At 31.2% G+C, this 26,800-nt stretch overlaps 1 protein-coding gene across 2 annotated transcripts in view; it reads right to left on the bottom strand.

Moving 5' to 3' along the window:
* LOC122504517 (sorting nexin-27) overlaps nucleotides 1–26,800 on the bottom strand; it is a 367,585-nt gene that overhangs the window by 189,834 nt on the left and 150,951 nt on the right. For both annotated transcript variants that reach the window (XM_043615665.1, XM_043615666.1), the window contains exons 2-3: nucleotides 23,413–23,550; nucleotides 15,784–16,008 (exon numbers count right to left, since the gene is read on the bottom strand). In XM_043615665.1, coding sequence (XP_043471600.1) covers nucleotides 15,784–16,008; nucleotides 23,413–23,550 — 363 coding nt within the window. The remainder of the gene's footprint in view (nucleotides 1–15,783; nucleotides 16,009–23,412; nucleotides 23,551–26,800) is intronic.

Below are 26,800 nucleotides of genomic sequence, written 5' to 3'. Positions count from 1 at the left end.
AAAATAGTGGCATTTGGGACAAGATGATTCCTCAATGGGTGTACAAGATGATCCCCCCTGATTCCCATGTATTTCGTCTCACCTCAAAGTGAATTTTCTAGTAATAATAAAAAATTCAATTTTTCTCGCTTCTTATATGTTTTTATTATGAAAACTAACTTAACTAAAACAAAAAGTTGACATCTACATCTATTTTATTAATTTTCTCGTTGTAGACAATGCCTCGTAATTATAAAATAGGAAAACGAATCGTGGTGAGTGGTCAAAAGAGTTTATGGCCTAAATAAAGTATATTTAACATTGATACACTTTTATTCCTTCAATTTAGACTTTTTTTCCAATAATTGGGATAAGATAACCCTACGCATCATCTTGCCCATACCATAGGGATCATCTTGGACACCCCGATGTCCAAGATGATCCTTTTGTAAGGGTTTAGAAAAATTAAATTTAGTAGTAAAATATTAATTAGCTTCAAATATTACAAATCATAATAGTTAGATAGATTAATTATCTAGTAGTGCGTCCAAAAAAAACTCGAATATGTTAATTTTTCTTTGAATAATAGGTTTTTTCCCTTAGGGGGATCATCTCGTACACCTTTTCCCTGCTCCTAGAAATTATAGTTCTAAGTTTGACGTGTCGATGGCACTGCAATAATGTCTAATAACTAGACAGCTCGAGTGATTATTTGCTAGAGATAAATTTGTTCTTATCCTTTCCTATATTTTAAAACTTTTCATTTTAATTTGTTATTAATTAAAAATTTAATTAATTTATTATTAATAATTAATTATTAATCAATTAATAATATTAATTAATAAACATTTACAATCATTTATAATAGGGTAATGTCACATTGAGTGGACCGCCACTTTGAGTGGACCACCTGAGCTTTTAAGTTATCTGACAGCGGAAACATGAAATAAATAAAACGAATAGCAGCACCGCACCTAGAAACCGTAAGAAATTAAGTTCCGCGATAAACATGTACGTTATTGTTTGATGTAACGCATTTTTAAGAATACAAACCAAAAAAGAAGTCGCTCTTACAGTGAGTAAAATGATTCAGAAGTGTAAAAGTAGTGTAAAATTTAATTTTAAAAGGTAACTTATTTTTTTCCTACTACTTTGGACATTGGAATTGATTGTCTTAGTTTAATTAAGTGATAATTTTGACTCAAAAAAAAATTGTGGTGGCTGCCATAAAAAGTTGTATTTCACTATGAGTGGACCACTGTTTATAACCATGAGAGGACTGCCTGTTTTTTATATTTTTAATGTTAGTTTACCATTTTTAAGAAAATAAATTGACAATAAATTAGTTTGAAACTATGTTTTATGTTCTTTATTAATTTTTTTGTGATATTGATGTGATATGTGCCAAAATTATTAAAAGTGGTTTCACTTGTAAACATTGCGACACAGTCATGGTCTGAAGCTGCATAAGCATAAATTTTGTTTTAATATATCAGAAATATTAAATACACTGAAAAAAATACATGAGACATTTTCAACTACATCCCCTTAGTAGAGTAAAAAGTAATAAAACGAACTACTTTTTTAGTTGGTCTGGCTACTTTTGATACTTATTTTAACTGTTTTATGTAGTTAAAAATTATTAATTAAATTAATGTAATTTTATAGTTAACTTTGTAACTGCATGTATGTTAAAGAAATGACTACAGAAAGTAGTAGATTCTACTACTTAAAGTAGTTCGATAGACTAATTTTGTAGTAGTTTTTACTTCTTCTAGGAGTTGAATTATTTTCCATGTAATTTATGTTATAGATTTTTATAGAAGATTATCAACTGTGAAAAGTTGTAAATGCAACTACTTTAAGTAGTAAAATTAACTACAGTTATCAGTTGAACTGTGTCAGGAATGCCTTTAAGTATTAAGCAACTCATCGAAGCGAGCGAGCGTGGTTAGGTGGTTGGTTATCGGTTTACGAATGTTAGGGTCGAGCGTTCAACTCCCGACGTTTAGAGATTTTTCTCCGTTAGGTATATAGACATTAAATAAATAAGGTATAGGTAAACAAAAGTGGGTAGGGGAAAATATAAAAAAATACAACTCGATAATATTTATAATAAATTATAAATAATTTTATTTTACCATTTTCAGTAGTTGTCTTTATTACTGAGTTATCTTAGTAACTTTAACTACATATCAGCAGTTAATTCTACTGCAAAACTGTCATTGGTTCCTATTTAACTAAGAAAAGTAGTTAATGCAACTGTATTATCACTTCATTCAACTACATATCTGATAATTAATGTAAGTTCAAAATTATCTTTGGGGACTTATTGAACTAAGGAACGTAGTTAAAAAGTAGTCAAATCTACTAAGAATTTTTTTCAGTGTAAATTAAGGAGGATGGTGACTCAAATAAAAATGTTAAGAATTTTTTGAAATTTGGAAAAACTTGTTGTTAAGAATGTCTAAATTATAGAACAATTTTTTTTTAAATTTTTTACTGTCGCGTTTTTGAGAATTTAATTGTTGAAATTGCATGTTTTTATATGGGCTCTTATGGGGACTGTTATGTGAAGTGCACTATTTTGGTAATAACTTGTATAAAAAAGTTAAACTTTTTTTAAAAATCATACTCTTTTAAAGTTTAATACTTTTGGAATAATTTAAAAAAATAATTGAGTAAACAGACTGTCCTGATTTTAAGAAATAACATTAAAACTAACGTAAAATTACAGATTTTCTAACCTCTCTAACATAATACACAGAAACGTGGCAACGTCGCAATGTAATCGCATATACGAATGAAATCTTATTCAGTGTTACCAACACTGTTTCTAGCATGCATATGGAATGCGCTGTTGTCACGATCTCCATGCTCATAAAATTTTTTTACAAAATTTTTTTTACGTAATTAAATAATTATTTTTTAAAATATTTTTTAAGAATAATGAATTGGAATTATTAAAAATACTATTTTTTATGTCTAATATATTAAGTATTGCATATTTCACTTATAAAATATATATTAAAACAGTTGGTATTTGCAGTTTTAATCCCATATAAAAGCATGTGAATTCCCCTCTCGCCGCCTGCCCCGAAAAGACGGTCACCATCCTCCTTAAAGAAAATAGAATAACTTTTACAATTTTTTAGGAGTGGTCTACTCAAGGTTACACTTTTTTCATTCCTTAAAAATTAGCTATTTTTTTAAAGTCAATTGTTTTTTCCAAATAAAAATAAAACAAAGCTATTATGGTGTAAACACTTACCTAGGAATCTAAACTAAAGCATGGAATAGAAACCTCCGATTAATTTGCTTTCATAAAGCATTTTTTCGAAAAAAAGCTTAGGCGGTCCACTCAAGGTGACATTACCCTAAATACCCAAGTAGAAATGTCCGGAGTTAGGACGGAGTTAAACACCGACATGGTACTGACTCAGTACTGACCGTCGGTACTGACTTTCGGAACCCGATCAGTACTGGGAGTATACTGACTCCAAAACCGAATCAGTACTATGTCGGAGTTAGAAAAGTTCTAAAATCAGTACTGGCAGAAAACTGGCTTAACACTAAATCAGTACTGCGAAGGAGTTAAAAAAACAATCAAAATTTGTTATAATGTAATTAAACATTAAACATCGTTTGATTTATTAACAATTAAAATATTTGCAAAGATTTGTAAAAACATTATTCATCAACAATAATATCAAACATTTTATTAATTTATTATTAACTAATAGATATATTTTAATAATATAATAATAAATTATTATTAATTAATTATTTTTAGAATTATTACGTATTATTAATAATAAAAAAAATTTTATTTTTTAAAGCTGTATATATATTTTTATTTATTTATTTAACAAAAATTTTTCTTAAATAAATTTTTTTTTATTATTATTTTAATAAATAATTAGATTATAAATAATAAATAAATAATTATATTAATAATTTTTACCATATTATTATGATGTATCTATTAATTACTACATAATGACTTGATAAAATGTATATAAAGATATATGTACTTATATATCGGTCCCACAATTCAAAAGGAAGTTTATGCGAGATAACTCCCGAGCTTGCGTGGCTATGCGGTATGTGTATTCGACTTGCGTCCTCGAGGTCTAGGGTTCGGTCCCCCGTGCGTGCGATATTTTTCCGTCTTAGTTTTAAGTGTTTTGTGTATAATTCTTAACAGTGTTACATAAAGTATAAGTTTAAATAATTAATAACCAGTAATAATAATAATTTAGTCATTAATTTAAATAAATAAGATTTAAATAAATAATGAAAAAATAAGAAAAATATTTTTTAAAACTTATTTTAATAAAAGGAATTCTAATAATTAATTAATAATAATTAATACTAATAATAATTATTAGTATTCAATAAATTACTCCCCATGCTTTAATAATTAAATAAGGAGCTTATACTGACCGCCGGTAAAAATCAGTACTGGACAGCGTTACCAGCCAGGGTTTTCCCAGTACTGACTTAGTACTGGAGTCAGTACTGCAATACTGGCAGTCAGTACAAGATCAGTACTATGCCAGTATTACATTTCTACTTGGGTATAAAATTAATAAAATCAATTAAAAATTATTTTTTCTAAATTCCATTTGAGTTTAATTCTAATTTTCTATTAATTAAAAATTAAATGAATTTATTATTATTTATTATTATTAATATTCCTTTATTAAGACAAATCAGTCTATTACATAAAAAAGAGTGGCATTATATAATTCGCACGGAGAAAAATAAATACCTTGTAATAATTATACTATTTTCGATGAAAAATTACTACTTTCAAGTAAGTAATTTATTATTATTTATTATTATTTATTTATTTACTCTGAGCGAAGCAACTTTTATTACGAATCAGAGCAATTATTACTATTTCCTAAAGATTTTTACTCGAAAAAGTAGTAATCCGTACCCACACAATGACGCGCCTCACACCGACGGGTGAAACGAATGCCGGCGCACCTGCGCGTCTGTCCACGTCGTGACGAAAAAAATGCTGTATAGTTCGTCGGTTGGGTGCAGAAAGGTGCCAATTCAGACTAGTCGTAAAAAACGTGCCGTTTCAAAAAACACGTGAGAAACCTGCCACTTCAGCTGCGATTTGGAAAACATGCCAACTCAGAATTGACGTTCATTTCTTTCATTTTAGGTACAAGAAAGAAGTTGTTCATCAAATAATAAATAATTAACAAATTAATTCAATAAATTAGTAAAAATATTCCTTTTTCAAAGAAAAATAACAATTATGCAAAATGCAGCTAAAAAAATAATTTTTATACAACTTTGTAATCTTTGCTTCAAATTTTTCTGTACTGACAAATGTTAACCTAAAATAAAAAAAATGAACGTCAATTCTGAGTTGGCATGTTTTCCAAATCGCAGCTGAAGTGGCAGGTTTCTCACGTGTTTTTTGAAACGGCACGTTTTTCACGACTAGTCTGAATTAGCACCTTTCTGCACCCAACCGACGAGTTATTCGACAAATCCGAAAACCAGTTCATGAGACAAAGGTACCACGTATCCCTATCAATTGAATTAGAGTTCAAAGATTTTGTTCGTTTTGTATTAATTATATCTCCCAAAATTCCGAAGAATTATGTGTGCGAGCAATCCTATCTACAAGACTCTTCTTATACGCTATTCTCTGTTCCCGTAAAAGTTCATAGTATTTCTTTCTTGCTTCTAAGAAAATCAAGCGGCTACTTTCCCCACCGCCCCCTTCTGACAACCTCTTGAAGGCGGAGATAACACCACCTAGTGTCCCGACACTTATCCATCGAACCAGGGTTTGCTTTTTCTTTATTGCCGAATTCTCTCGCACTGCCTGAACCATGTTTAACTCTCTAGCTGTATCTACTATCGTAGATATTATACTGTCCTTTAGACAATCTATTCCATCGTCATCGCATGCAATCTCATCTCTCCTGAGAGAATGAGACAATGTCAAAGTTGATAAAATATACAAATCGTAGGGGAGAGGGCCCCAAGGTGGTCAGGGCCCTAAGGTGGTCACCCTAAGAAAATTTTTGTATATTAGTTACTATCTTCAAATGTTTTTTGTTATTGTTATTATTTGAGAAGACAAAGATTTTAGTAAAGTTTTGAGGTAAATAGTCGTATGAGTCTCTTTGTAACGTGCACGTCGTAAAATTTCTGTTTTTAAATGATCGAGAAATTTTTTTCTCAGGGTGTTAAAATCATCGAAATTAACCATTTTAAATTAGTAAAAATCGTTATAATTATCTTTATATATCGTACAATAATATTCCAAATAAATATAATTAATATTGTGCTTTAAAAAATTTTTTCATTAACGTTTAAAAATTGTGTCTTGGCCCTAAGGTGGGCACTTTTTTGGCCACAAGGTGGTCACTTTTGATTTTTTATGAAAATGTGTTTATACGCTATAGTTATCAACATTTATCACTGTGAATGTGAATTTTATCAATTTTTAAGTTTTATGATGAATAATAATGAAATAGAATTATTTTCAAAATTTTACCTGTCTAATACATACACAAAAAGTATCATTTTTGACAAAAGGACAGAGTGCAAAAAAAAATATGTAATATGTTTCTGTGATCCTGAAAAACAATTAATATTAAATAAACAACTTAATAGTACGTTTTTTACATTTTTTAAAAACTTTTTTAGTGAATTTTTGTATGGTGACCACCTTGGGGCCACTTTTTTAAAAGTCGAATTTTCAACTTTTTTTAAAAAGTTACATAACTTTTTTTTTATTAATGAAATAAAAAAAACTTTATGATAGGAAGTTAGGTAATAAGATAAAGTTTCAAACGCCGTATTATTGACCTTTATATATAATTCCATTTGAAATCTACAGTCGTTCAAAAGATGGGTGACCACCTTAGGGCCCTCTCCCCTACAAGAAGAAAAAACTATTTGGAGTCTCCCACACCAGGTCGATTACGCTAGAGCCTATACTCTGGCAGAATGTCATTTGTGCAGGCGAATCTCCTTTTGCCCTACCAATCAAAACACAGAGCCTATTGTCACCCATAAATGATTCTAATTTTTTTCCCTTGTATCTTAAAAATAAGTCGCTCTCCCCTTAAAAGCCTTCCTCCACGCCAAGTTGTAGAAGAGCTAAAAATCCTTGGAGAAACTTCGCAGGCACATATTGGGATCCTCCACCCACGTCTCATGTATGCATAGGGTGTCCAATTGACCAATCGTTTTTTAAGATCCACCAGATTTGCAAAGCCATGGACATTCCAAAAAAATATGTTACAAAGAAGGGTCTGCGGCGATCCTCCCAAGGTGTCAATAAAGGATTCGTTTTCCTAGACGGGCTTCTTCTGATCACGATGTTGAGAGTTTTCACCAGCACGACCGTCTGCATCCTTTGGAAGAAAGTCCTTCATACTCAGGTTGTTCTTATCTAGCTAGCATCAGAAGATCCCGATTGGATTGAGCCAAATAAAACTTTATTTAAACTCTGTTAAAAACAGAATGTGATAAAAATCAGACAAAGATAATATTTGTCTAACTTTGAGAATACAAGTGTCTCTTCTTATATAGAACTGGCAAAACTGGTTTGCGAAGTCGTTCGCGAACGCAAAGCATGAGTTAAAAAAGGACAGAGATATATTTGTGTCCTTTTCCATCTCATGCGTCTCGTTCGCGAACGACTATCGCGAACCTATTGTGCGTTGGACTTTACACAACTTGTTAGTTGTGCTTGGTTATTTATTGGTTACCAATAATAAACCAACGTTTGAAATCAATATTTTACAAATACCAACATATAGCGAAAATTTTTCAAAAAAAAAAAAATTAAATTACTAATCTAAAGAAAGAAAAATTATTAACCACTTCACTGGCGGAGCGTTCCAAATGGCGTTCCGCGCGCCGAGGCCCAGACTGGCAAAAATACCGAAATGGCGTTCCTAATAAAACTTTATTTTTAAAGAGTGTACACTACTTTTAACTTATACAAAGCAATATTTCTATAGTTTAGACATCAGGTTACAAGATTATCACAATGAAAATTTCAGTTTTTGGGATTTTAAATGTTTTTTCAAACGTTGAAATAGTGGATTTTTAACACTTTTCACCAAATGGCGTTCCACTTTTTTTCAATTTTTACGCAGTAAAACTCATATTTTTTATTTAAAAAATATATTTACATACAAAACATTATAATATAATAATGTTATAAGTAAAAAATAAATATAAATAATTAATAAATAAAATATAATAATTATTAATAATAACAAAAGTGGAACGCCATTTGTTAAAAAGTGTTAAAAATCGACTATTTCAACGTTCGAAGAAACATTGAAAATCTCAAAAACTGACATTTTCATTGTGATAATCTTGTTCCCTGATGTCTAAACTATAGAAATATTGCTTTGTAGTAGTAAAAAGTAGTGTACACTCTTTAAAAATAAAGTTTTATTAGGAACGCCATTTCGGTGTTTTTGCCAGTCTGGGCCTCGGCGCGTGGAACGCCATTTGGAACGCCCTGCCAGTGAAGTGGTTAATTTAATTAGAACAGATTAATTTAATTAGATTTTAATTAAAAACAGAATGTAACTGTTTCTTGTGGGCTTTCATATAGCCCTAGGAACTTTGATTATTATAAATAAATAAATAAATAAATAAATGTGATAAAAATCAGACAAAGACAAAATTTGTCTAAGTTTGAGAATGCAAGCGTCTCTTCTTATATAGAACTGGTGAAACAACTTGCTAACGAGAGGAAGAAACTTTGGCGCACCCTGGTGGCACTTATCCAAAGTAACTTCGAGCATATACTTTGAAGCAGCGCGGGACATTTCAAAATCAAACACCACCTATTGTGCGTTGGACTTTACACAACTTGTTAGTGAGTGAAAGAAGCTCTGGCACACCCTGGTGTTCGATTTTGAAATGTCCCGCGCTGCTTCAAAGTATGTGCTTGAAATTACTTAGGATAAGTGCCACAAGGGTGCTCCTAAGTTTCTTCCTCTCGTTATGAAGTTGTGTTACCAGTTCTATATAAGAAGAGACGCTTGCATTCTCAAACTTAGACAAATATTATCTTTCTCTAATTTTTATCAAATTCTGTTTTTAACAGAGTGTCCAGAATAAATTAATTATTTTTTCTTCTCTAGATTAGTAATTTAATTTTTTTTTTTTGAAAAATTTTTCCTATTTGTTGGTATTTGTAAAATATTGATTTCAAACGTTGGTTCAGTATTGGTAATCAATAAATAACCAAGCACTAATTTAATTTTAAAGCATTGGTAATTAATTGGTTATTAATATTGGTCTAATCTTTGTTGCCAATGAATATCCAAGGCTTGGAAAGTCCGGCATTTGCCTTGGCAGCCAATAGTCGTGATCATCCCAAGACTCTAGCAATAGTGGCCCAATATTGGTTGCTATTATTGCACCATCATTGGTACTGCTGGTTCCCAATATAGGCCCATTATTGCGCCAATGATTAATTTCCCATTGGGTAGTACATCATTCTCAAAACTTACTCCTAAGTTCGAATAAAATAAATATGTCTTGACGAAAAAATTATGTAATATTTGTTTTATTATTTTTAACCACTTTAATTAATAAATAAAAACTTATTTTTACTCACACCTGTTATTGATATGTTGGAGGTTAATAACATTTTTTCATAAAAAACAAAACATTTTCATTTACTAAAATTATTTGCACAATCGGAAGGCAAATTGATACTAAAATTAATTAATAGGTATAAATAAAAATATTTTGTAAAAATAATTACAATTTTTTGTGTACAGAAAATCACCGAAAAAATTAAAATCATTAAATAAAAAAAAAACTAAAAAGTTATAACCCTGTCCAATAAAAAAAAATTATCGATTTCACATTTATACTCGAATATTAATTTTTAAAAAAGACTAAATGATTCCTTTAATATTTTTGTCTGTTGATTACGAATCTAAAATCAAACTATAAGAATTTAAAATTGTGTACCCATCCAATATGGAGTATCTACTATGACACTCAAGTTTTGCAAAAACTCAACAAATTCACTTCAAATTCGTTACTCTTTTTTTGGGGGGGTTTTGGGGTCAGTAATTACGAATTTGATGTAAAATTCGAAAAATTTAAAATAGCGGATTCTATATGGTGGACAAGTTTTGTAAAAATTCATCGAATTCACTTGAGGCTCGTTACTTGAGGGTTGTTACCCTCAACTGATCTCACATATTTTGTTCGATATTTTGAATTTTTTAAATCTAACATAAAATTCGTAATTAGCGACCCCAAAAAGCCTTGTGTAACAAGTTTCTAGTGAATCCGATAAATTGTTGCAAAATTTGAATGCCGAATAAGATCTGCCACTTTGAATTCTTACAGTTTGTCTTTAGATTCATAATCAGCTGCTAATAATAATCTTAAAGGAACCATTTAATATTTTTTGAAATTAATATTCGAGTATAACTGTGAAATCGATAAATATTTTGTATTGGAAATGGTCAATTTTGACCGAGGCTCTTTAGAAGTCACAGTTTAATGATTTTAATTGCTTCGGTGATTTTCTGTACACAAAAAATTGAAATAATTCTACAAAATAATTTTATTTATAAAAATTTATTTTTAGTATTAATTTGCATTATATATAATGCAAATTGATACTAAAAATAAGTTGACACATCCAGATACGTGGATATCACAGCCATATTATATTGAAAAATACGGGATATCCATAGTTAAGGTTGCTGCATCCATATTCTATGGCTGGCTGTATATTGTTGAAGCAGCAAAAGATCTATGGTTGGGTGATCCATAGTAATGGAAATGGGAAAAAAAAATTGGAATCACTCAATTAATTAAATTCAATGTCACTTGAGATATTTTATACACATTTTTGTTAATTAATACACACCACTTATTGAATAACCGCATATTTACGAAATAAATTATTAACCGATGGGGGAGACGCGAACCCTAGACCTAACGCATACTAAACACTAACGCTATCCACTACACTATACACACAACTACAATATTTGAGCATATAATATTCCTTATATACTCTACACATATTTCATGAAAATGAATTTACATAAACACTAATAGACAATAACGATAATAAATAATAAACAATTATAACACTATTTATACACAATAAACTCACAACGCGATTATATAGACGTGACAGGAAACCGACGCGACGGACAAAATAGAGACGACCATTTTTAAATGGATGCCATGATAATGAATTGCGCGCAACATGTATCGAAATTTTGAACTAACTATGGATCTCCCAACCAAAGTTTATATGGATGAGGCAGCCATATGTGAAAATCCATAACATGAATTGTAAGCCCAACCATGCTTATGGATGTCACATCCATATTTGATTCAACAATATAATATGGCTCCCTCATCCATTGAATATGGAATGTGCTTCCATTCTGAAAGTTGTCTCTTCCATTGAATTGGATAACACAAAAATATTCTGCTCAACAATATTTTTATAGATATCTCTTCCAGACCTTTTCTTTCCGTGTACGATTCTGCACATATTTTAAATAAATATACAAAAATTAAATTATTTAACCTATCCCGTGTAGAAATTGCCATATTTAGGCCATAACATGGCATGAAACACCTTCCCAGATCGGGCCCAAGTCTGGCCAGACTTGGGCCCGATCTGGGAAGGCATTTCATGCCATGTTATGGCCTACACAATGATTAAAACCATTGCCCCCTATTTGGGCCATGGTTAAATTTCTACACGGGACACGGAGAAAAATGAAAATTCAGATTTCGGACTGAATATAAAACAATTTGAATGATTTGTATTATCGTAGGAAGAAATATTAAATTTTGGTTCTCTATCCCAAAAAGTTTAGTAACGATTTTCAATTAAGATCAATGCTAAATATCTTAATAAACGCTAATAGTCTTCTTTCAACAAGTGCAATCAGATTCCGTAATTAATTCAAAGGTGAAAAGAATTAGGTACAATTATAATTATTTGCATTTATTTTAATTTAGCTACTCAATTGTTACAAACTTTGTATCAACGTTCACTTAAACGGAGACTGTTCTGTGCGAGAGTCCTTAGATTCATTCCCAAACAGTTTTTAGGAATGCGAAACTCTGTGGCGCGCCTGCACCCGCGTTTGTTCAGTTTCTTCGTTTTTTATATATGGAAGTCTGGGTGTAGTTCGTAGTGTGCGTCGTGCCGTATTAATTGTTTCAATTAATTAAATTTTAAATTTTAAATATAATAGTGAGTGCAGTTTTGTGATAATGTTCTAGTGTTACAAATGAATTTACAGGTTAAAAAGAGGCCTAATACTTTTTGTCAAAATCTATGTGTATTTTGACCTATTTTTTTTCCTACAGGTCAAAATGCAGTCGAATTTAGAGAAGAGAGAGCCTTTACATTATGTCAAAATGTATGTCTATTTTGACCTATTTTTTGACCTACATGTGAAAAAGGGCTTTCATCATACGTCAAAATCTATGTTAAAGAACCTACCCAAGTAGAAATGTAATACTGGCATAGTACTGATCTTGTACTGACTGCCAGTATTGCAGTACTGACTCCAGTACTAAGTCAGTACTGGGAAAACCCTGGCTGGTAACGCTGTCCAGTACTGATTTTTACCGGCGGTCAGTATAAGCTCCTTATTTAATTATTAAAGCATGGGGAGTAATTTATTGAATACTAATAATTATTATTAGTATTAATTATTATTAATTAATTATTAGAATTCCTTTTATTAAAATAAGTTTAAAAAAAATATTTTTCTTATTTTTTCATTATTTATTTAAATCTTATTTATTTAAATTAATGACTAAATTATTATTAGGCTTCCGTTTCCGGTACCGTTTCGGTGTACACGCGTTTGGAAAGAGTTAAGAGTTTTTTTGAGAAATATAAAGGTTTTAAAAAAGGGTGGGTAATGTAGAGTGCTGAGTGTGTAGTGTAATTTGCGGTAGTGTAAAGGAAAGGTATGTTGGTATAGAGTAGTGAATGTGTGAGTGATAAAAAAGGTAAAAAAGAGAAGTGTGTTTTGTGAGGTTAGGTTGCTTGAAGTGAGAGAGAGGAGAGAGAGACAGTGGAAAAATTTTGAGCATTTGAGTGATAAGGTAGATTTCTGGAATGGCTGAGTTTGACTCAAGTAGTGTTAGCGAGAATGAGAAAAAGGCGCGGGTATTTGAAAGGGGAATAGGAAAGAATGGAAAAAAGATGACGTGTGAGGATTGCATGGATTTGTTAGAATTAGTATGGATGATGAAGGACGCGATGGATGAAGGAGCGAAGAGAGTAAGGGAAAATTTGATGGATATATGTGAGGATGGGGAATCAAGGGACAAAGAGATAGTGGAAATTGAAGAGAGGTTGGAGAAATTGCAGGAAATGTGGAATGAATGGGATAGTAAGTGGAAAAAGGATAAGGAAAGCATGTGGAGAAGAATGAATGGATTAGAAAAATTTATAAAGGAAGTGAATGAGGGGACTGAGAAAGTTGAGGGAAGTGAATATGAGAGGTTAAAGTGGAAAATGGGAGATTTGTCAAGACGAGTGGATGTAGTAGAAAATGAAAAAAGGAAAAAGAATGTAGTGATCAGAGGTATGAATGTAGGTGTGTTGGAGGGTAAAAGAGCAGTGGAAAAAGTGTTGGCGTGGGTGGGGGTTAATGTCTCAGTGAAAATGGTACAAGCGTTAGGAAAGGGTGAATATGGGGTACCAAAGTTATGGTTGGTGGAGTTGGGTAGTGAGGAAGAGAAAATGGATGTAATGAGGGTGAAAGGAAGACTGAAAGGAAGTGTAATAAGAATAGATGAGGATAGATGTTGGAGAGAGAGAAGAATGCTATGGCTATTGAGAGAAAGAGCGTGGACGGAGAGAGTGAAAGGAAAACAGGTAAGAATGGGTAAGGATTGTATTTGGGTGGATGGGGTAAAGTATGTTGTGGGGGAGGATATGGGTGGAGTGATGGAAGTGTGTAAAGTGTGATAGACAGGTATAGGCTGAGAATGAGGTGAGAAGATTTTGCTTGGATGGATGGATGGATGGATAAAAGTGGATGACTGGAGCGTGTAAGGGAGGTGAGAAAGCAGGTTTTTGAAAAAAGGGTGGGCGAATTGGGTTGAAGCCAGCATGGGCATAGAAGGAACTGGAAACGGAAGCCCGGCACTGGCGATAGGTTAAGAGCGTAAGGTAGAGAGCGTGGAGAGAGTTGCGTTTTTTAGGTTAAGTTGTATGAAGAGAATGTTTAGTTGTAAGGATTTTTGTAAATATAGGTTAAGATTGTTATGTATGTACTTGGGAGTCTCGAACCCTACCTATTGTAGGGAGAGTAAATAAACTATATAGACTAAATTATTATTATTACTGGTTATTAATTATTTAAACTTATATTTTATGTAACACTGTTAAGAATTATACACAAAACACTTAAAACTAAGACGGAAAAATATCGCACGCACGGGGGACCGAACCCAAGACCTCGAGGACGCAAGTCGAATACACATACCGCATAGCCACGCAAGCTCGGGAGTTATCTCGCATAAACTTCCTTTTGAATTGTGGGACCGATATATACAGTGCTTTAATAATAAATCCACTGCATATTATATTTATTTCAAGAAAAATTATTATACATATATCTTTATATACATTTTATCAAGTCATTATGTAGTAATTAATAGATACATCATAATAATATGGTAAAAATTATTAATATAATTATTTATTTATTATTTATAGTCTAATTATTTATTAAAATAATAATAAAAAAAATTTATTTAAGAAAATTTTTGTTAAATAAATAAATAAAAATATATATACAGCTTTAAAAAATAAAATTTTTTTTATTATTAATAATACGTAATAATTCTAAAAATAATTAATTAATAATAATTTATTATTATATTATTAAAATATATCTATTAGTTAATAATAAATTAATAAAATGTTTGATATTATTGTTGATGAATAATGTTTTTACAAATCTTTGCAAATATTTTAATTGTTAATAAATCAAACGATGTTTAATGTTTAATTACATTATAACAAATTTTGATTGTTTTTTTAACTCCTTCGCAGTACTGATTTAGTGTTAAGCCAGTTTTCTGCCAGTACTGATTTTAGAACTTTTCTAACTCCGACATAGTACTGATTCGGTTTTGGAGTCAGTATACTCCCAGTACTGATCGGGTTCCGAAAGTCAGTACCGACGGTCAGTACTGAGTCAGTACCATGTCGGTGTTTAACTCCGTCCTAACTCCGGACATTTCAACTTGGGATACAGGTCAAAAAGGGTCTTAATAAAATTTATAGTTTTAACCTTTAAACTGATCGGTGCCAAAAAATCACGTTAACCACCGGTTTGTCAAACAGCAGACTGACAGACCGATGTTTATATTTTTTAGTGGTTTTAAATTATGTAACGAGAACTATTGGGTAAATATTTTATTTTCTAACATTATATAGTCAATATCTGAAGTATTTCATTTAAATTTATGTATAGTTTAAAATTTCTAACAACAAAAAATAATTACATGCAGATACTATTTTACAAAACATAATAAAATTTTTCATATAATTTCTTCTATGAAAAATAAAACTATTTAATAATTTTTAATTAATTAAATTAGAAATTTATTTATTTTAAGTCAATTTAATTTTAAGCAAAGAGAAAAACATTTTTGTCCAGTTTATTATTATTGTTTTAAAACAATATTTTTTCTTATAAAAATTATACCTAATAATAAAATTCTTTTTCGCAAAAGGAACAAAAATTTAGAACTCACTGAAAAGGCCATTTTCCAGGCAATTTCGGAAAATTGAATCCAATAAATTCCTTCTTCAAGGCCATATGGAGTGCGGCAAATTCTCGATATCGACGAGAGCATAAATGACGACCTGCCATGTGAACATTAAAAACAACATACCGTTCATGTTTTCTTTCGCGAACATGGTAATCCGGTACACTAATTGGTAAAGATCTTTTCTCACTGTAATCCACCGATGCATAGCTGGAAATAAAAAAAATTCCATATTATTTTTATTTATTGTATCTTTCGAATTAGGAGCGAATTTTATTCGACACTGTAGTTATTGTAAATTACCGTCGAGTCAACGTGGCTGCGTTACCACCCCCATGCGTTGGTTGTTTTCGGCACTCGCCCCGGGTTAACCCAGAGTTAACGATGGTCCAATCATCAATAACATTCTGTTGGAACTAACCAATCACCATTAAACCGGAGTCAACACGGGCGAGCGCCGAAAACAGCCGTTGTGTCTCCAAGATCTAGGGTTCGATCCCACAGAATAACTCGCCGAGCGCTCGAACGCATTCGCTAATACCAGTTGGGTAGCAGTGATAGGCCCAGAGGCGCTCACTGCTCCCCGACTGGTATTATGGGAAATCTACACTTCGATCTAGGAAGCTAAGCGGGACGTTTTTTCTTGGCGCTTCCTATAATTTACTATATCTATATGTTGTGGTCAAAGTCCGGAGTGCAGGCAATCCGCGGAGTGTCCGGGCACTTCGCAGTGTGCCCAAGTTGTTTTGGGCAAAGTCCAAAATACTGATTTATTTCGGGCTTTGCCCCAAATCCAAATTTAATTGAGAAACGTAATATTTGAAAATAAAAAAATTTTTATCCCACATGCACAAAAATGGCGCTTTTAGATAGCTGACGACAGGGAGTAAAGTCACTCATTTGTTCGACCATATGAAAATGGCGTCCATTTTCTCCCATGTGCAAACATAACTGCTGATCCCATGCGTTATTTTTGCCCAAGGGAGAAAACGGCCGCCATTTTCATATAAGTCGAACAAGTGAATGACTTTTTCTCCCTGTCGTCTGCTATCTGAAATCGCCACTTTTGTGCATTAGGAATAAAAAATATCATAAGTAACATGGGAATAAAGGCATCCTAATTTGTTTACGATGATTTTTGTAACACGAGTGGAGGTCGAGGGCGCCCCGAGACCTCCATTCGTGTCACAAAATTCACCGTAAAAAATGGCTGCCTTTATACCCTTGTTGCTTAATATACTATTTTAATGCTTAAATTAAATTAAAATATCATAAAATTTCAAATTACTGCAAACTAATGTTCTGCGTTTAAAATTTAAAAATTATAATAAAATTGAAATAAAAATATTATTTACTTAAACAAGGATTTGCATTATGGCATTTGGAATAGCACATAACATTATTTTTTTACACTTAGGGGAGCGTGGGGTAATGGGAGCTTTTAAATTTCACGTACTTAAAAGCCTTCAAATTCGCTGCAATGTCTAGAAAATCTTCTACAACCTTTGTTTATATCATTCCAAAACAAACGATTACATTCTTGACAAATTTTTAGTAAAGACAAGGGAAAATGTATTTTTTGCGTTTTCGTTGTAAAATGCCAAATATTTCTAAACATCACCATAAGTAGTTAAAATCGTATTATTTAGTTCTGTTTTTTCATTATATTATAGGTGAATATATGTAGATATGTATACTTGTATAAAAATTGAAATAATAATAAAATTTGTTTATGTTTTAATTTTTTTATTCAAATTTTGGCCTGTAAGAATTCTGTGGGGTAATGGGAGAATTAGTGTCAGACCAAAGAATTTTCGTTACTATGTTGCGTCTTTCGTTATTTCTTTCAAAATTGTAAAAGGTATCACCTTATGAAAAAACTTTTAATTAAAAAATAATTTTTGGTGGGAAAAATGAAAAATTTAATTTTTTTTCAAAAATTTTTTATTCAATTATAATTTAGGAAAAAATTTATTCTAAGTCTAAAGTTTTGGCTTCATTGTAAGTATTAACACTTTTTTCTATTAGAAAACAAAAAATATTCCTAAAACATAGAAATTTTTTAAATTTCAAGTGAAAGCTCCCATTACCCCACAAATTGGGTGATTGCAAAAAATGTATTTTTTTTTGAAAATTTTTTTTTTCCAATTTACTTTCTCTTTTTAAGTTTCTAATTAAACATAATTAAAGATAAATAACGAAATAAGTAGGAAATGACGAAAATAATGTATTATTATAAATATAAGTTGGTTTTTTTAATAATTTTCCTTAAGGGGCTCCAATGCCCCCACGCTCCCCTACAAGCCTTACTTAAATACATTTTTTTGTGCAATTGCATTTGACAAATCCTTGTAGACCAAATAGTGACTCCTCACCATTAATATGCCGAACTGAATCCATTTCTTGTGGGATTTCTGTCAATTTTAAAAATTGTTCTTCACACGGATACTTCAAAAGCAATACACAGAAATTAAATAGATTCTAAATACAAAGGAAAAAATACAAACAAGCCTATAATGTCATGATTTCGTATTTTATATGAAAAAGATAATTAATAAATTTTAAATTCAATCTAGTGGAAGCTTAAAGAATTACATTTTTCAACATTTTAGATAATTAAAAGCTGCATTTCAATAAAAATTACAATTTTCTGTTAATAAAAAACGATTTAAGGGGACATTCCAGTTCAAAACAGGAAAAAACAAGGCTTTTTAGTATATATTATTAAAATAACTATGACATTTATTTATAAAATTTCTTTTACAAGTAACAAATAATTTATTTAAGAATATGCAAAAAAAAATTTTCATTTTTACTTCAAAATGTCGGCGATATACGACATTTTCAAAAATGTCCATTTCTTATGGTAAGATCGATTCCAAACTTTCTAAAACAGATAAAACCAAAAACGAAGTGATATTCTCTTCGTTAGATATTTCTTTAGGTGTGGAACCTCAAAAAACGTAGAATTTTCTTCCCGTCTTTTTTTAGTGTACTTTTTCCCCAAAACATGAAAAAAACACATGTTTTTATTCAGAATTTCTCTTATAAATAAAAAGGGAGTTGGAAATTTTTCAGTTTTTTAGGTTCCACTTATAGATATGATGACAATGAATCGGATTTGCTTGAAAATCGTTACTGGAGGGTTTTTGGGGTCGCCGATTACGAATATGATATTAGATTTTTTAAATTCAAAATTAATTAATTTAAAAAAATTACCCGCCATATTAGATCCGCCATTTTGAATTTTAAAAATCTGATATCATATTCATAATCAGCGACCCTAAAAACTCCTGAGTAACGATTTTCAAGCAAATCCACTTGATTTTCAATTTTTTCTTCCGCCATATTAGATCCGCCATTTTGAATTTTGAAAATTTGATATCTAATTTGTGATCAGCAACACCAAATACATTTTTGTTTGTCTTTTTTACAAAATACAAATAAGAAAACATTTAAATCATTCGATTGGGTTCTGCTTATCCCTTTGAGGGGCAGTGGGACGTATACGTCCCACCTACAAAAACCTCAATATCTTTAACAAAAATTAATATTTTTGAGTCAAATTTAGTGCGTTCTTTTCAGGAAGAATAGGGCTTTAAAAATATGTAACCTAGATCATGTTAAAAAATTCCTATTGTTTTAAAAAATTCATAAATTATTGTTAACAGTCACGAATTGTTTAAACATTTGAAAATCGACTAAAAATTGTTACTCGGGGGTTTTTGGGGTTGCTGATTATGAATATGACATCAGTTTATAAAAATTTAAAATGGCGGATTCAATCTGGCGGACTATTTTTTAAAAATTGTTTAGTTTTACATGAAACTTATCACTCGGGGGTTTTAGGGATCGCTGATGACGATTCTGATGTTAGTATTTAAAAATTCAAAATGTCAAATCCAATATGGTGGACGATTTTTAAAAAATTGTTTAGTTTTATCTGAAACTTGTCACTCGGAGGTTGCAGGGTTCGCTGATGACGAATCCGGTGTTAATTTTTAAAAATTAAAAATGTCAGATCCAATATGGCGGAAGATTTTTTTTAAATTGTCTAGTTTTACCTGAAACTTGTCACTCAGGAATTTTTGGGATCGTTGATGACGAATCTGATGTTGGCTTTTAAAAATTTAAAATGTCGGATCCAATATGGCAAACGATTTTTAAAAAATTGTTTAGTTTTACCTGAAACTTGTCACTCGGGGGTTTCAGAGTTCGCAGATGACGAACCTGATGTTAGTTTTTAAAAATTAAAAATGGCGAATCCAATATGGCGCAAATTTTGTTTTAAAATTGTCTAGTTTTACCTGAAACTTGTCACTCGGGGGTTTTTGGGATCGTTGATGACGAATCTGATGTTAGTTTTCAAAAATTCGAAATTGCGGATCCAATATGATAGATGCCAAATGTAAAAATTTATTAAATTGTCACGAAACTTGTTACTCGGAGATTGTTGTAGTCCCTGATTACCAATCTTTAGTCTGTTTTTAAATTTTGATTGTAGATTAATAATTAGAGAATGCGGCTAATTTTACAACAAAAATTTCTAATTATTCAGCAACTCAGTTTTTACAATTATCCAATTGATCTTAGATTTCTAAAAAGCATTAACTTTTGAAAGTACCCAATGGGAAATTGCCAATGGTCACCATTGGCTAAATAATGGACCAATATTGGCTGCCAACAGTTTTTTCTTGGTCAAACATTAACAACCAATATTGCGCTATTCTTGCCAGAGTCTTGGGATGATCACGACTTTGCCAAGCATTGGCAGCCAATATTGGATCACTATTGGCTGCCAAGGCAAATGCCGGACTTTCCAAGCCTTGGATATTCATTGGCAACAAAGATTAGACCAATATTAATGACCAATTAATGACCAATGCTTTAAAATTAAATTAATGCTTGGTTATTTATTGGTTACCAATACTGAACCAGCGTTTGAAATCAATATTTTACAAATACCAACAAATAGCAAAAAAATTTTCAAAAAAAAATTAAATTACTAATCTAAAGAAAGAAAAATAATTAATTTAATTAGGACACTCTGTTAAAAACAGAATGTGATAAAAATCAGACAAAGACAAAATTGTCTAAGTTTGAGAATGCAAGCGTCTCTTCTTATATAGAACTGGTGAAACAACTTGCTAACGAGAGGAAGAAACTTAGGCGCACCCTGGTGCCAGAGCTTCTTTCACTCACTAACAAGTTGTGTAAAGTCCAACGCACAATAGGTGGTGTTTGATTTTGAAATGTCCCGCGCTGCTTCAAAGTATATACTCGAAATTACTTTGGATAAGTGCCACCAGGGTGCAGTAAAATGCCTAAATTTGAATGTATAAAAACAGGTAATAAGCAAAATACCTAGGCAGTTTACATACTGCCAAAGACGTTTCAGGTAATTAGAAAAATGTATATTGAAAGTCACAAAATTTTTTCTGTGGCATAACTTTTATACAACTATATATCTTGTAAATTTTTTTTTAAATCTGAAACATATTTGAGTTTAATTGAAACAAATTTTTTGGTTAATTTAAGAATTATTTATAATCAACTTTTAAGTTTAAATCAAACATAAAATTTTTTAACATAATTTTTGTTGAAATCTAAACTTAAAATATGTTTGAATTAAACATAATTATTTAAACAAATTATATTTTTGAATCAAAGCTTAAAAAAATTTGAATGAATACTTTTAAACAAATAAAATTTTTATTTATTCTACACTTATAAATATTGTTTATCTGGAACTCTTGTTTCAATTAAAGTAGCATAGATTAATAGAAACACATTTTAATAAAAAATATACTCCCATAAAATTTTTTTTTCTCTTTTGTTGAAATATATGATTAAATAAAAAAATTTGTAAACAGTTTTCAAAATTCTACCTCCACAGATTGCTGAACAATTGAGGCCTTGGATCGAATAACTCGCCTGAAGCTCGAAGACACGCGCTAATACCAGTCGGGCAGCAGTTAGTGGCCCAGAGGCGCTCACTGCTCACTGACTGGCAGTTGCGCGTTCCTCCGAGCGTCGGGCGAGTTATTCGATCCAAGGCCTCAATTTAATAAACTTTCATTTTAAAAAAGTTTATTAAAAACAAATAATATTTGTAACCTCTAGATAGGCAATAAAAACTTCAATTTTTAATAAATAATTAAAAAATTAATTTTTTTGAAAACGCACATCAGAAATGTTTTTAGTTAGGCTTACTACAAAAGATTATGAAAAAAATATTTGAAATTTGAAAAGTCCATTTCAGGTGGCCTGTTGAGAAATTTTCACCCCATTGCTACTTTCAATACATTTTTCTAATTGCCTGAAACGTCTTTGGCAGTATGTAAACTGCCTAGGTACTTTGCTTATTACCTGTTTTTATACATTCAAATTTAGGCATTTTACTAACTGCCCGCGGTCAGGAATGTAATTTTGAGAATAATTAATTAAAATATTAACAGATAAAAAAATTATTTACAAAAATACAAAAAAAAATTTTTTTTGAATTTTAAAAAAATTGTATAAAATTTTTTTTTTTAGATATTTTTGAAAATCCTTGTGTCAGATTTTAGGTATTAATGACTGCAATAAACCTGCAAAATTTCAAGACAATCCATCAAAATTTGTTTGAGATAATTTGTACACAATTTTTGTGACATACACACACACACACATACACACATACACACACACATGCATCTGGACATTTGCTCAGAATTGAATATACATATGTTATAGATGAAAATGAGTCCATATAACCTTCTTTTGAAAAATTGAAAATCGTCACGAATGCAAAGCTTCCTTATGAGGAAGCAAAAACAATAAAAATCGATTTTTTTGACATTTTGAACTGGAATGTCCCCTAAGTAACATTGCCCGCAGCCGCTTGGGCACTCCGCAGATTGCCCGCATCAACTTGGGGCTTATATGCATCTTAGTTCGAAGTGTAGATTCCCCATTAGGGAGTATGTTCGGGCTCTCGGAGAGTTCTTCTTTCCGGCTCCTCAATTGTTAATTAAGCTTAAATATTTAAATAAACAAAAAATATAATTAAACAATTATAAATAAAATAGCTAAATTATGACAATAAAAATAAATTATGACTGATAAATTACGGGTAATACTTTTCACTAGTATATAATACTATAATACAAAAATAATAATAAAAGTCAGAAAAAATTGTATTTTATTCTGGACAGATATTCTGACAAGTGACTGATAAATAGCATTTTCAACCAGTCACTTATCAGATTTTCTGTCAGTATCTAGAGATACTCCCAGTGACTGGTCGGTACTGAATTGAAATTTGTATACCTGGGAAAATACTTTCTGTACGACTTCCAATAAATATAGATTGTTAATTACTTTCATATTATTTTATTTTTAGAAACATAGAGAAAAGAAAAAAACTTTTTTTGAAAAATTAACCATCTTCTCATTAGGGACGGAAATGTAAATATTACTAAAATTAAAAAATGTTTTATAAAAAAAATTGTTTTTTTCTTTTCTTTTCTTAGTAAAAAGTATATTTAGAATTTTATAAGTCTGCTTAAAGATTATTTGCAAATAATCGAAATTAGATCTTCTTAAAGTAAATATAAAAGAGGAAATGTGTACCTTATATCCTCGCATGGTTCTAATCTCTCTGCTTCCTGTGGTGTTACTGAGATCACAGTTAAGGTCAAAACGTCACCTCCGGATTTTATCAGGTCGACTACCTGCTTGTGAGTTGCACCCTCGACGTTGACGTTGTTTCTGAAGAAATAAAGATTTTTTTTACATAGGATCAAGTTTTATCGGAAAAAATAGTCTTTGTATGTTACAATAAACTATAGATAGAAATATATATCCATCGTAATATAAAATTTTTATTATTAAACTTGCTGTCATACCCGTCTTCGACGGGTTTTAGTTTCTACAAATACATTTGAAAGGGTCCCGTGTGGAAAGTCATAGAAGTTTCTAGGTTCTGCTTCGTAGTACTAGATTCTTTATTGTTTCTAGACAGTTTTCTATATTGTGCCTATTGTCATTTGTAACCCTTCAGACAACTAGTTGTTAGACAGTTGAAAAAGTATAAATACTTTCCAGAATTAGGGATTGTAAATTTACCGACTTTTTCAATTACCGGTAATACGGTAAAACCGCTTTACCGGTAATACTTTTGACTAGTATATAATATTATAATAAAAAAAAAAAGGCAGATAAAATTCAATTGAAAATAAAGCATATTTGAAAATATTGTGAATATAAAACAAAACAATTCAGCATATTATATTAAGTTTCTCTTTAAATATTTTTAAAAATAAAGTAATACATATAAAAGTTCTAATTCATTTTTTATTACTAAAAACAAATAGTATTATGCAATGTTAATTGTTTTTTATTGCGATAACAGAATTATGTTAAAAATTTTGTGAACATAAAACAACATTTTAAGGTTATGTCCAAGTTGTGAAATGTAAACAAACCAAAAGGTAAGCAAACCAAGCACTTAAATCGCACTTTTGTAACATCCATTTCTTCCACAAAAAATAAAATTTTTACACTTTCTTTACGAAAATGGAAAATTAGAGTGTCAAAGTTTTCAATGAAATCATTTTTGACTATGAGCAAAGAAAAGCAATTATTAAAATAACTATTTAAAATGACTTGCAAAATAGCATTTTTGACGCGTCGCAAAAAATAATCTGTTTGAGTATATCAACCGCACAGATAATGAAGTAGTTCCAGAGAGCGATTGGACGTTCAACATGTGAAAAGGGAAATTTTTCCCTTTCCTCCTTGTAATTACAAGGGAAAGGGTAAAAACTTCTTCATCGTCCGTGCGGTTGATATAGTCAAACACTTTAATTTTTGGCGACCTAAGACTCTGTTGCTCTCTGCACAAGCGCAGACCGTACTAAGAATGCATTGACAGCACCATGTGGAAGTGCACATTTTGTTTTAAATGATACTTAGTTGTTTTCTCATGCTTTCAGTTATGCACACCTTGCATTTGGTAACTACACCAGTTACCAAATTCGATACTTTAGTTCACCATTTCCATAAAGAAAATGTGAATTTATATTTATTTACGCAAATGGCAACCACGAAAAATTCTTCATTATAGATCGAATAGTGAAGCATTTTTTCGCGGTTCCCATTTGCGTAAATAAATATAAATTCACATTTTCTTTATGAAAATGGTGAACTGAAGTATCAAATTTGGTAACTACACCTTGCATAACTGAAAGAATGAGAAAACAGCTAAGTATCATTCAAAACAAGATATGTATTTTCGCATGGTGATGTCATTGCGACCTTGGTACGGTCTGCGCATGCGCAGAGAGCAACAGAGTTCACGTCGCGAAAAATTAAAGTGTTTGACTATATCAACCGCACGGACGATGAAGAGGTTTTTACCCTTTCTCTTGTAATTACAAAGAGGAAAGGGAAAAATTTCCCTTTCCACATGTTGAAGGTCTAATCGCTGACATGATTTAAAAGTAAATTTCTTTAAAAGTACGCACGTAAAAAACATAGACTGTCAAAACTTTTATCTCCTAATCGTGACCGAATTTTAGTAGAAAATAATCCAGCTGCAGAAAATGAATGTTTGATCATCGACAATAAATAATTATTTTTATTTGTTTATATTAATCGCTTAGCATAAAGAAAATGCGCTGGGACTAAACCATGGGTTAAAAAGACACGAACTTGCTGATCAATTTGCTCTTAGAAACTTGTCACTAGCGCTCTTTGTACACTAAAAAAAATTTATTTTATTCAAATAACCGATTACTTGACTATCATCAATTAAATATTTAATTTAATCAAATAATATTTATTACAGTCAATTTTCTACTACTTTAAGATTAAGATTTTGTGTTAGCATACACTAACGTCGGAAATTTTTGGTTCGGTTCCACGCGCATGGCCCAAAAACATAGGTACCAAACTTTAAATCACGATTCTTCTGTAAAAACAAATGTGTAACGATGGGCTATAATATAACTCCTCAGTTCGTAGCCTGACATGCTTCATGGAGTTCCTTGGGAAGAATGGTTACGAACTCACTCCCTAGCCCTTTTACCACTTGGACCTCCCTGCGGGAGCTCTCACAAGAGGACCTCGTGGTAAAGATTTCCTTTTCCTATACTCTGCCCCCCAGGTGTATATAGGAGCTCTTATTACACCTGAGGCTAAGCTACGGAGACGATTCCTTCCCTTAGGGAGCACCCTGGATAAGAAATCGACAGTTGAGTTCCTAATTCACAAATCTTTCGCGTCGGACAAGAATATCGGCAGCGTATTAGAATCTATTCGAATTAGAATGTATTAGAATCTTGTTATTATTATTATTATTATTATTATTATTATTTGCTTAGGGACTTTTGGGAAATCTGCCTACAGATACCTTGGACTCCGCACTCCAAGGCTATGTGGGGTTGGTATGATAAAACAAAAGAAAATAGGTATAAAAAAAGAAAAATAAATATATATCATAGTAAATTTAATAACTGGCGACCTACTACCAGCCCGAAAAGATAAAACTGCATAAAGACGAATAAAAAACACAAAACAAATTAAAAAATGTATAAGGACAAATAAATCACAAAATAAATTAATAAAAAACAAACAAAAAATTAAAAGCTGTTTAAATCACGCCTTTTGGCGGCCGTCGAGATCCTTCCTCGACATAACCGAGGTTACGAAGTTCTCGACTTGCTCCTTTTAATACTATTTATTTGCTTTTAGTTCTTGCGAGAGTCTTCATCGCCTCCTCAAGGGCCGTTATGAAGACTCCGCATCCTCCGCTGCCTGCAATATGGGTGGTTGATACCTTATTGCCAAACTTTTCCTTGCATAAAAAGCAACTTGGGCTCTTCTTACAGTTGGAGAACCTGTGACCGGCTTCACCGCACTTAAAGCACGCAGCCGATCTGTCCACCTTCTGGCATTTCGCTCCAATATGACCGTATCCCAAGCATCGATGACACCGGACGACCATTACTCTTTTTCT

The sequence above is a fragment of the Leptopilina heterotoma genome, unplaced genomic scaffold (genome assembly GCF_015476425.1).
Source record: "Leptopilina heterotoma isolate Lh14 unplaced genomic scaffold, ASM1547642v1 Lhet_302, whole genome shotgun sequence".
In the NCBI taxonomy this organism is placed as follows: Eukaryota; Metazoa; Arthropoda; class Insecta; order Hymenoptera; family Figitidae; genus Leptopilina; species Leptopilina heterotoma.
This window is presented reverse-complemented; position numbering and strand designations above follow the sequence as displayed.